A 13265-nucleotide genomic window follows, 5' to 3' on the forward strand; every position below is an offset into this window, starting at 1 on the left:
ATATAGTAATGGTTATTGGGAAGTGTACAGACGTTTTCAGGGGGATTTTATTTTGTTTGGGGGGGGTGGGGCTGAGGGGAGGGGGCTATGTTGGAGGATCTTTCCTTGGAGGAATCTGTCATGGGGGAAGAAAAATTCAAGGAAAAGGGCGCATGATTTTCTAGCATTACTATAAGAAAACAATGAAAAATAAACATGAAAACGTTTTTTCAAATGAAAGGAAGGAGTAGCATTGAAACTTAAAACGAACAGAGATTATAACGCATACGAGGGGTTCTAAAAATACTTTAGCATAAAGAGCGAGGTATTTAGGAGGAGATAAATACCTCGCTCTTTATGCTAAAGTATTTTTAGTAATTTCAACTATTTATTTTACGGCCTTTCTGATTCAGGGGTCATTCTTAAAGAATTGGGACAAAACTTAAGATTTAGTGTAAAGAGCGAGGTATTAACGAGGATACAAACCCTCTTGTATACATAATAAAAATATAAGATTATGAAAGTTTGTTACGTTACGTATAATTTTTACTAATAAAAACGTTCGTTAAAAATTAAAAGTTCTAGTTGCCTTTTTAAGCAACCGAAAAATTGGAGGGCAACTAGGCCTCCTTCTCCACCCCTTATTTCTCAAAATCGTCTGATCAAAACTAAGAGAAAGCCATTTAGCCAAAAAAAGAATTAATATACAAATTTCATTTTAATAATTTATGTGCGGAGAGCCAAAACCAAACATGCATTAATTCAAAAACGTTCAGAAATTAAATAAAAAAAAAAATAATTTTTTTAGTTGAAAGTAAGGAGCGACATTAAAACTGAAAACGAACAGAAATTACTCCGTATATAAAATGGTTTGTCCCTCCGTAATCCCTCGCTCTTTACGCTAAAGTTTGATTCTTTGTCACAATTCTACTTTTTAAAACAATTAAAAACTTGACTCTTTGCCACAATTCTGCTTCTTAAAACAATTAAAAGCTTTAGCGTAAAGAGCGAGGCATTGCGGAGGGGACAAACCATTTTATATACGGAGTAATTTCTGTTCGTTTTAAGTTTTAATGTCGCTCTTTACTTTCAGCTAAAAAATTTTTTTTTTTTTTTATTTAATATAAAACTGGGACGGCATGCACAGAGTGCATTTGAAAATTTATTGTTTTTTCCACTTTTTTTCCTAGGAATAGGCTAATTAAAATAACTCAGTTGATTAATTCGAAACTAAACACCAAGCTTAGTTGAAAGAATTCTTCGAGGATTCTCAGAAAACCAAAGTTTTCTTACGAATTGAATTGAAAAAAAAATAACTGAAAGTAAGGAGTGATATTAAAACTTAAAACGAACAGAAATTACTTCGTATATGAAAGGGACTGCTTCCTCGTGAACGCCCTGCTCTTTACGTTAAAGTTTTTTACTGTTTTAAAAATAGAGTTAAGAGAAAGAGTCGGACTTTAGCGTGAAGAGCGGGGCGCTGATGAGAAAACAGCCCCTTTCATTTTGAAGTAATTTCTGTTCGTTTTATGTTTTAATGTCACTCCTTACTTTAAGTTAAAAAACACTTGTTTTTATTTAATTTAATTTCTGAACGTTTTCGAATCAATGCATGTTTTGATTTATGCTCTCCACAGATGAATAATTAAAACAAAATTTGCGTATTTATTTTTTTTTTGGCTAAATGGTTTTCTCATAGTTTTGATCGAATGATCTTGAGGAAAAAAAAGAAGCGCGGATGGAGGTCTAGTTGCCCTCTGATTTTTCGGTTACTTAAAAAGGCAACTAGAACTTTTATTTTTTTATGAGTGTTCTTATTAGTAAAATTATTAGTAAAAATAAATTTTATTAGCTAAAGATATAGGCAACTTAAAAATTAGCTTACGTAAAGAAACTTCTGTATTCTCATATTTTTATTACATATCTGAGGGGGTTCACCCCCTCGTCAGTACCTCACTCTTCACGCTAAAGCTTAAATTTTGTCCCAGTTTCTTAAGAATGACCCCTGAATAACAAAAGGCGTAGAATAAATAGTTGAAATTTCTAAAAATACTTTAGCGTAAAGAGCGAGGTATTAGAAGGAAGAGAGCCCCTCATATGCGTAATAATTTCTGTTCCTTTTAACAGAAATTATTCTGGAATATTTACAGGAATTAATATTTACAGGAAAATAATAACAGGAATATTCTGTTCCTTTCAGTTGAAAAACTTTGTCATATTTATTTTTTCATTGTTTTTTTAAATAATGCTAGAAAATCCTGCGCTCCCTTCATGGAAATTTTCTTCCCCCATGACAAATTCATCCATGAAAAGTTCCCCCGACATATCCCCCTCTTCTCAACCCCTGCCCCCAACCAAATGAAAACGCCCCAGAAAAAGTCTGTACACTTCCCAATAACCATTACTATATGTAAACACTGGTCAGTGTTAGTAACTTGTAGCCCCTCCCACGGGGACTGTGGGGGAGTAGGTCATCCCAAAAGGCATAGTTGTAAGGATTTTCAACTACGCTGAATAAAATGGCTATCTAAGGATTTTGATCCGGTGACTTTGGGAAAATAATTAGCGTGCGACTGGGGCCTAGGTGCCCTCCGATTTTTTTGGTCAATTAAAAAGGGCACTAGAACTTTCCATTTCCGTTAGAATGAACCCTCTCGCAATATTCTAGGACCACTGGATCGATACGATCACCCCTGAAAAAACAAAACAAAAAAAAACAACAAATAAACACGCATCCGTGATCTGCCTTCTGACAAAAAACAAAAAATTCCACATTTTTAAACAGTTCGTGGTAACGAGCTGTAGTAAGGAGCGACCAGGCTCAATAGTAACCAAAACTCTAAAAAAATGGAATTTTGATACCAATAGTTTAATCAACAGAATTGCATTTTAATACTGGTTTTAAATATATAAGTTTCATCAAGATTAGTCTTACCCATCAAAAGTTACGAGCCTGAAAAAATTTGCCTCATTTTAGAAAATAGGGGGAAACACCCCCTAAAGTTATACGATCTTAACAAAAATCACACATCAGATTCAGCGTATCAGAGAACCTTTTGTGGAAGTCTCAATCCCCAATCTATAAAAACGTGGAATTTCGCATTTTTCGCCAGAAGACAAATCACGGATGCGTGTTTATTTGTTGTTTTTTTTTCCCCAGGGGTGATAGTATCGACTCAGTGGTCCCATAAAGTCGCGAAAGGGCTCATTCTAACGGAAATGATAATTTCTAATACCCTGTTTAAGTGACCAAAAAATTGGAGGGCACCTAGGCCCCCTCCCACGGTCATTTTCCCCCAAATTCACCGGATCAAAATTCTGAGATAGCCATTTTATTCACCACAGTCGAAAAACCCAATAACTATGTCTTTGGGGACGACTTATTCCCCCGCAGTCCCCGTGGGAGGGGCAGCAAGTTACAATCTTTGACCTGTGTGTACATATAGTAATGGTTACTAAGAAGTGTACAGACGTTTTCAGGGGGATTTTTTTGGTTTGGGGGGGGATATTTGAGGGGGAGGGTTACCGAGGAGGATTTTTCCATGGACAAACTTCTCATGGGGGAAGAGACTTTCAATGGAGGGGACGCAGGATTTTCTAGCATTGTTTAAAAAAAACAATGAAAAAACTAAACATGAAAAGTTTTTTTTCTACTGAAAGTAAGAAGCAGCATTAAAACTTAAAACGAACAGAGATTATTACGCATCTGAGGGGTCTACCTCCTCGTAATACCTCGCTCTTTACGCTAAAGCATTTTTAGTAATTTCAACTATTGATTCTACGGCCTTTGTGATTCAGGGGTCATTCTTAAGGAATTGGGACAAAATTTAAGCTTTAATATCAAGAGTGAGGTATCGACGATGGGTGAGCCCCCTCATATACGCAATAAAAACATACGAATATTGAAGTTCGCTACGTAATTTAATTCGTAAGTTACGTATATTTTTTACTTATGAAAACGTTCGTAAAAAGTTAAAAGTTATAGCTGCCTTTTTAAGTAATCAAAAAATAGGAGGGCAGCTAGGTCTCCTCTCTCGCTCCTTTTTTCTCAAAATCTTTCGATTAAAACTGTGAAAAAGCCATTTAGCCCCAAAAAATTAATATGCAAATTTCGTTTTAATTATTTATGTGTGGAGAGCCAAGATCAAACCATGCATTAATTCAAAGACGTCCAGAAATAAAAAAAAAAAAACGAGTTTTTTTTAAATGAAAGTAAGGAGCGACATTAAAACTTAAAACGAACAGAAATTACTCCGTATATGAAAGGGGCTTTTCCTCCTCAACGCCCCGCTCTTTACGCTAAAGTTTGACTCTTTCTCTTAACTCTACATTTTAAAACAGTAAAAAACTTTAGCGTAAAGAGCGGGGCGTCGAGGAGGAAAAGCCCCTTTCATATACGGAGTAATTTCTGATTGTTTTAAGTTTTAATGTCGCTCCTTACTTTCACTTAAAAAACTTTTTTTTTTTGTTTAATTGTAGATAGGAGCTTGAAACTACAGTAAGATTCTCTGATACGCTGAATCTGGTGGTGTATATTTCGTTAAGGTTCTATGATTTTTACGGGTTTTTTCCTCCTCACCTGTGCTTCCAAACTTAAGTCTCTAGCCGGCAATCCTTCAATACGTCGCAATCCAAGTTTCTACAACCAGTCACGACCCGGTAGGGCAACGGGGAGGAAGCTACGGTTCTACGGTTCTGCTCCGCCTCAAGGTTTGTCGCTTAACCTAAATCTTTTGACTTGTCTAGTTCTTCACCGTACCGCATTATTAGGTATTTTTTGATATTTACATCTACCAAGCTCCAAATACTTTTTACAAAGGCGCTGTCTATGTGTGGTAACACTTTTAAGATGTATACCTCACTTTGATTTAATTCTCCCCATGATTTTGGCTTTGTGTGCACAACTTTACTGAAGGCTCCTGACTATTTCTCCTTTTTAGGTTTCTTCATTGCAGTGAAATAATTTATGAAAATTTCACACTCTACTAACAAGCAGCTGATTATACCAGCTTGTCATTTTGGTCTCTGGGGGGTATTATCGGCGATCTGAAAAGATTCTTTCTGGCAACCGACTTGTAAAAATTTCAGGTAGCTGAAAATATTCTAGGAGACTGTTAGAAAACAGGAAAATAAATCGAAAATGGTTCCAATCATCTTACAGGTTATTGTCTTCTGCTCATGATAGTACCGATTTTGTTCTAAAAGTAATATCCTTTATCGAGTACACTTGTGAAAAAGACCTAGACATTTTTTAAGATTTCTAAGCAATTAGAGGAAATAGAGCAAAATCCTTTCAAACATTTTGTAGCATCTTCAAGAAGCTATGGCCTGATATTAAAAGCGGCATCTTCCGCCAATGAATACTTGAGTACTTTTGAAACATAAATTTTCAATTTAACATGGGATTTTCGAGTTCCTTCAGTTCACTTAATCACGGCCTTAATAGGAATTTTTATCAACAAATTACTGTTAATTAATAATTATTTTTCTGCTAGCTAAATTAGTATTAACAGTTGGGATCAGGGTTACCCTCCCTAGTGATTTAAAACTATTTCTAGTCATTTTTTTTATTATTTTCTAAACAAAAAACTCACCAAATCAGCTCAAAAATTAATAGATTATTGAAGGAAATAATCAACCAAAACATCACTATAATCTAGTAATTTTTCTTAACGGCTGGCAACCCTGAATATCTATTTCTTACCTGCAAACTCCCTGAGATCTTGCAAGAGACTTGCAGTCAAGGAAAGACAATATTTTTTCCACAACATTTGCAGGCAGGAAGGCAAGAGGATCCTGGCAATTAGGAATGCAATAACAATGTAGTCTGTCTTGGACAACGGATGATATTGTATGATTCTGTTCTGGACCACACAGTGGCTAAAACATGTTTGATAAGTCAGTATGACATAAACAATACATCTTCAAAACAAATATTTGGGAAGGTAAGCGTAGAACCCAGCCCCGTTCAATTCAACTCATTTAAGCCAACCCTTTTTCAATTCAACTCCCGTTCAACAAAACCTACAATCCACTAGACACCTTTCAGTAAATTTACTTTGGCTGACCACATTTAAATGGAAGAACCTAAATAAACAAAAGTAGTACCCAGGTCTGGGTGTCTCACTAGGCCCGGCCTAGGGGCACACGACACCAAGGTTGCAATAAATTATCACTGAACGATTTTTTTCTTGACCAACTGGACTGCTATGATTTAGCGTCCAAGTGCCGGGGGCACTCCGCTGCCACGCAGCCTATTCACAAAAAAGGGATTTTTAAACAACACAGGAATACCGTGGCCACTTGTAAACTGTCAGATGTCTCACAAGAATGGTAGCTGAGAGTTCGGTATCACCCCTCTCTTTAATTATTTTTAGCTCATCAGTTACGTTGCGTTTAGTACTTCCACTATCCCTGAATTTTCGGAAATAACCCTAAAATTCTCACCAAAACGCTTGAGCCTACAAGCGTCAAAGCTTTTAATACGGCCAAGGTAGTACCATTAGATTCATTATTTTATGCTCTATCCAAATACCACAAACTTTTTTCTGAAAATACACACCTCCACCCTGTATGGTCTCATATATAGCCTAGATAACATATTTCTCCATTGTTTTGCAATCCATGATGCGTCATATATTCTTTGTTAGCAGTGTTTCTCGAATTTTTGACCCATTGAAAAGCATTTCACCAAGAGATTTTAATATAATTGTTGGATAAAAATGTTGCTTGAAAAGATTTAAAAATGTGGTGCCAATAGACGGAAACATAGCGATGTGATTAATAGAAACAAGCCGCGATTACAAAGTAACAATTCCATTACTTTTATTAAAATGCTTTAGCAATTACTTTTAGATTTTTTTTTATATATCCAAGGACCATGGAACCATAAGAAGGAGATGGGGATGGGTGCATTGTCAGAAAAACGCCCATGATATCTGGGAAAATTTAAAATAAATAATCTAAGGTACTGCTTTATTTTATTGCAATTTTTTCTTTAGATCTAATCAACCCCAGCAAATTTACCCCCACAAGTAACCAGCTAAGTGAATTAGGATTGAATTGCATGAGGGTTGAGATAAATAAGGTCACGTTGAATGAAGTTTAAAGTGTTGAGTTAACCAGGGGTTGAGTTGACTGAGAGTTGAGCTGCAAGAGGATTGAGTTAAACATCTGTTAATTTGAACGGGGTAGAGTTAGACGAGGGCTAAAAAATGGGTTGAGTTACACAGGAGGCTTCTGAAAGTCAAAATAATAAAAAAATTAAAATAGAAGTATGCACATAGGTAAGGGACAGGGGGGATTCAGACTGGTACCTTCCATCGAGTTTTCAGAGACATAGAGCTGTTTTGATGATTTACCTCACAGTTCTCGACGTTTTGAATAAAATAAGTCTGTGTTTTTTCAAATGTTCCCCCACCTAGAAACGGAGGAAATTTTTCAGCATAATTGCCTAAATTTCAGTGCTCAGTACAAAGTTAATTATTGTTTAAGTTACAAAATACAGTTTACCCCAATATTACTGCATTCTACTCTTTCTCTTCTCTCGCTAACTTTATGAAAAAAGGCCAACACTCGGGAAAATACATTATTTTTTCTAGTAAAATACTTGATACAAAAACCTCTATTCTTGCCCACTCCTAAGAAATTCTTCACACCTTCCCTCCCACTATAGCTTTTGCTTAACATTTCATTGAATGTGATCCAACTAATTTTTTTCTATTTTTTAGAGCATTCGGTTACTTTTATTTTGAAGGCATTTTAGAGGTACGTATACAATAAACAAGGAACTAATTTATGTTTGGTGACCATTTGGCCGTGGTATTTATCCCTTGCCACAAGTGGGACTGAACCCATAATCCTCTAATTAAGAGTTCACTTTAATCCAATGTGCTGTGACAGGGTAAAATTTGAAAGATTTTGACTTAAGTCAGTTTTGAATTGGTTTAGCACGAACAACAAGAACAAGACTTTTTTCTATTTCTGTATCTAAAATGAACATATATTAAGATTGATTGTTGCCACAGTCAATCTTAATATTAACTTATTATATGCTGAGAAGTTTTTATACTTATATATATATATATATATATATATATATATATATATATATATATATATATATATATATATATATATATATATATATATATATATATATATATATATATATATATATATAAATAAGTTGTTTATCTGTTGACTGACGTCATGTGTGTGTGTCGACTGACGTCATATTAGTCGAATGACGTCATTATATAAGTTGTTTGTCTGTTGACTGATGTCATGTTTGTGTATCGACTGACGTCATGTTTGTCGACTGACGTAATTGTAAGGATTGAGCTGTATGTCGTCATGAAGTTGTTTGTCGACTGACAAAATTACAGACCGGGACACAAATGACGACCGGGACACTCAAAGAGAAATTACAGACTTCGACACCGGGACACAGGGAATATAAATGATGACCGGGACACAGGGACGCAACTACAACGGGGACGTTGGGGTACAGGGGGGATATATAAATGACCGGGACACAGGGAATGTTCGATTAGCAATCACCATCAACAAAACTCAAGGGCAATCATTATAATAATGAGGTGTAGATCTGAATACGGATTGTTTTTTCCCATGGACAATTATATGTTGCATGTTCAAGAGTCGGTAAACCTGAAAATCTTTTTATAATCACAGACAATGGGACAGCGAAGAATGTTTTATATTCGCAAGTTTTACAAACATATATATATATATCTAATGACGACCGGGAAACAGGGCATATAACAACTACAACGGGGACGCCGGGGGGCACAGGAGGACATATAAATGACGACGGGGACACAGGGAATGTTCGATTAGCAATCACCATCGACAAAGCTCAAGGGCAATCATTAGAATAATGAGGTATAGATCTGAATAAGGATTGTTTTTCCCATGGACAATTATATATTGCGTGTTCAAGAGTCGGTAAACCCGACAATCTATTTATATGCACAGACAATGGAACAGCGAAGAATCTTGTATATTTGAAAGTTTTACGTAGTTAAAAACAAATATACATCTATCTATATTCACAGGCGGGACACAGGGACACAACTACTATGGCGCGTAACGACTTACGCGCGCGGGGGGCTTGGGGGGCGCGAAGCGCCCCCACCAACTAGGAGTTGATGGGAAGGTGTTGGTGGAAACCCCAACAGCTAGTTTATTATATGAGATCGGTGAAAAGTTTGAGAAAACTCATAAAAAAAATATTTATGTGAGTGACGTCATTTTTTAACACATCAGTATTACAATACCGTTGTCACACTTATATGCACGGAAAAGTTTACATTAAATTAATTAAAGAGCAAAATATTGGTAAGTACAAAAATATTTGTATATATATTTTGAAAAGGAATTACAACAATTCAAAAACCTTAAAAAAGAAAACCAAAAAATTGAAGTCTAGTAGAAATAGTTGTTAGAAATTAAAATTGACTTAATAATAATCAAATATCTTTGAAGAATATTTGAAAACGGAACGTTTGAAGCTTAGTTGAAATCGTTGTTAGTAATTGAACTTGCATGAACAATCAAATAACTTTCAAGAAACTGCATTATGAAAAGATATTAAATTACTTAAAGAACATAACACTGGTAATTGCAAAAATAAATTTATATATTTTATCAAGGGATTACAACAAGCAAAAACATTAAAAAAGAATACCAAAATTTTGAAAATTAGCAGACAATCAGTGTTAGTAATCAGACTTGCGTCATTAATCAAATATCAAACAGTTCGTGGTAACGAACTGTAGTAAGGAGCGATCCGGCTCAATAGTAACCAAAACTCTAAAAAATTGAATTTTGATATCAATAGCTACATCAAAAGAATCGCATTTTAATGTTGATTTTAAATATATAAGTTTCATCAAGTTTAGTCTTAGCCATCAAAAGTTACGAGCCTGAGAAAATTTGCCTTATTTAGAAAAATAGGGGAAACACCCCCTAAAAGTGGTAGGATCTTAACGAAAATGACACCATCAGATTCAGCGTATCAGAGAACCCTACTGTAGAAGTTTCAAGCTCCTATCTACAAAAATGTGGAATTTTGCATTTTTTGCCAGAAGACAAATCACGGGTGCGTGTTTATTTGTTTTTTTTTTTTTTTTTTTTTTTTTTTTTTCCCAGGGGTCATTGTATCGACCAAGTGGTCCTAGAATGTCACAAGAGGGCTCATTCTAACGTAAATGAAAAGTTCTAGTGCCCTTTTTAAGTGACCAAAAAAATTGGAGGGCATCTAGGCCCCCTCCCATGCTAGTTTTTTTCCCAAAGTCAACGGAACAAAATTTTGAGATAGCCATTTTGTTTAGCATAGTCGAAAATCATAATAACTATGTTTTTGGGGATGACTTACTCCCCCACAGTCCCTGGGGGAGGGGTTGCAAGTTACAAACTTCAACCAGTGTTTACATATAATAATGGTTATTGGGAAGTGTACAGACGTTTTCAGGGGGATTTTTTTTGGTTTTGGGGGTAGGGTTGAGGGAGGGGGCTATGTGGGAGGATCTTTCCTTGGAGAAATATGCCATGGGGGAAAAAATTCAATGAAAAGGTCGCAAGACGAATCTGGTCACGTTAGAAAAAAACGTCAAATTAAGAGCTTAATATACAATGCTGGGTGTTCGGAGCCTCTCTATTATGGAGTATAATTTGAAAATAACACAACTATACGAGCGATAAAACATATATACCACAGCCATAACTCAACTAACGAAAGAACTGCTAAGAGATAACACAACTATAAAGCGAAAACAGGTGAAAACTAACGGGAAAATAAACGAACTAAGAGGTGGAAGGGGCCCAGAGAAAAAATATAATCCTTTTTCAATTTTGAGCCTAACTTCCGCAAAGGAGTAATAATGTCAGAAGCCCCGAAATAACGAATTATTTTCTTTTCAAACAGTTCGTGGTAAGGAACTGTAGTAAGGGGCGACCCGGCTCAATAGTAAACGAAACTCTAAAAAACGGAATTTTGATGCTAAAAGATACATCAAAAGAATCGAATTTTTACGCTGATTCTAAATATATAAGTTTCAATTAATTTAGTCTTTGTCATCAAAAGTTACGAGCCTGAGAAAATTTGCCCTATTTTGGAAAAAGGGGGGAAACATCCCCTAAAAGTCATAGAATCTTAACGAAAATCACACTATCGCATTCGGTATATCAGAGAACTCTATAGCAAAAATTTCAAGCTCCTATCTAAATATGTGGAATTTTGTATTTTTTGCCAGAAGACAAATCACGGGTGCGTGTTTATTTGTTTGTTTGTTTTTTTCCCAGGGGTCATCTTATCGACCAAGTGGTCCTAGAATGTCGCGAGAGGGCTCATTCTAACGGAAATGAAAAGTTCTAGTGCTCTTTCTAAGTGACCAAAAAATTGGAAGGTAAATAGGCCCCCTCCCATGCTCATTTTTTTCCAAAAGTCAACAGATTAAAATTTTAAGATAGCCATTTTGTTCAGCATAGTCGAAAACCATAATAACTATGTCTTTGGGAATGACTTACTCCCCCACAATCCCTGAGGGAGGGGCTGCAAGTTACAAACTTTGACCAGTGTTTACATATAGTAATGGTTATTGGGAAGTGTACATACGTTTTCATGGGGATCTTTTGGTTTGGGGGTGGGGTTGATGGGAGAGGGCTTTGTGGGAGGATCTTTCCTTTGAGGAATATGTCATGGGGGAAGAAAAATTCAATGAAAAGGGCGCAGGATTTTCTAGCATTACTATAAAAAAAACAATGAAAAAAAATATATGAAAACGTTTTTTCAAATGAAAGTAAGGAATAGCATTGAAATTTAAAACGAACAGAGATTATTACGCATATGAGGGGTTCTAAAAATACTTTAGCATAAAGAGCGAGGTATTTAGGAGGAGATAAATACCTCGCTCTTTATGCTAAAATATTTTTAGTGATTTCAACTATTTATTCTACGGCCTTTTTGATTCAGGGGTCATTCTTAAAGAATTGGGACAAAACTTACGATTTAGTGTAAAGAGCGAGGTATTAACGAGGGTACAAACCCCCTCGTACACATAATAAAAATATAAGAATATAAAAGTTTGTTATGTAAGTTAATTCTTAAGTTACGTATATTTTTTACTAATAAAAACGTTCGTTGAATATTAAAAGTTTTAGTAGCCTTTTTAAGTAACCGAAAAATTGGAGGGCAGCTAGGCCTCCTTCCCCACCCCTTATTTCTCAAAATCGTCTGATCAAAACTAAGAGAAAGCCATTTAGCCAAAAAAAATTAATATACTAATTTCATTTCAATGATTTATGTGCGGAGAGCCAAAATCAAACATGCATTAATTCAAAAACGTTCAGAAATTAAATAAAAAAAACTAGTTTTTTTAACTGAAAGTAAGGAGCGATATTAAAACTTAAAACGAACAGAAATTACTCCGTATATGAAATGGGTTGTCCCCTCCGCAGTCCCTCGCTCTTTACGCTAAAGTTTTTAATTGTTTTAAAAAGTGGAATTGTGGCAAAGAGTCAAACTATAGCGTAAAGAGCGAGGGATTGCGGAGGGGACAACCCATTTCATATACGGAGTAATTTCTGTTCGTTTTAAGTTTTAATGTCGCTCCTTACTTTCAGTTAAAAAAACTAGTTTTTTTTATTTAATTATTGAAAGATTGCAATATGAAAAGACATATCAGGATGAAAAACTTATCTAGAGGTAGACCCAAAAAACGAAAATTTACAAGTATTATAGATCATTTGTTATAAATGGTATTTCGTAGGAAGAACATGGAGTTTTTGTCCCACCTCCTAGGCAATTAACATATCTACAACCTGGACCATCATGTAAGACTAGACCAATAAGGGCAGCTAAAGCTAAGGACATAAGCAAAGTGTCTGAAGTAATAAAAATCCGAAATGAAAAGAAATTGGCTCCAAAGTTTTATTATTTACTAGCTGTTGGGGTGGCGCTTCGCGCCACCCCAACATCTAGTTGGTGGGGCGCTTCGCGACCCCACAAGCCCCCCCGCGCGCCTAAGTCGTTACGCGCCATTGTAGTTGTGTCCCTGTGTCTAGGGATAGACACCTGTGAATAGAGATAGATATAAATATATGTTTTTAACTACGTAAAACCTGCGAATATACAACATTCTTCGCTGTCCCTTTGTCTGTACATATAAATAGATTGTCAGGTTTACTGACTCTTGAACATGCAACATATAATTGTCCATGGGAAAAACAATACGTATTCAGATCTATACCTCATTATTCTAATG

At 35.5% G+C, this 13265-nt stretch overlaps 1 protein-coding gene across 2 annotated transcripts in view; it reads right to left on the bottom strand.

Annotated features, from left to right (window-relative positions):
- Positions 1–13265, bottom strand: part of LOC136028908 (F-box/WD repeat-containing protein 7-like) — a 65847-nt gene that overhangs the window by 29084 nt on the left and 23498 nt on the right. For both annotated transcript variants that reach the window (XM_065706869.1, XM_065706870.1), the window contains exon 3: positions 5684–5859. In XM_065706869.1, coding sequence (XP_065562941.1) covers positions 5684–5859 — 176 coding nt within the window. The remainder of the gene's footprint in view (positions 1–5683; positions 5860–13265) is intronic.

This window comes from Artemia franciscana, chromosome 7 (genome assembly GCF_032884065.1).
Source record: "Artemia franciscana chromosome 7, ASM3288406v1, whole genome shotgun sequence".
Taxonomy (NCBI): Eukaryota; Metazoa; Arthropoda; class Branchiopoda; order Anostraca; family Artemiidae; genus Artemia; species Artemia franciscana.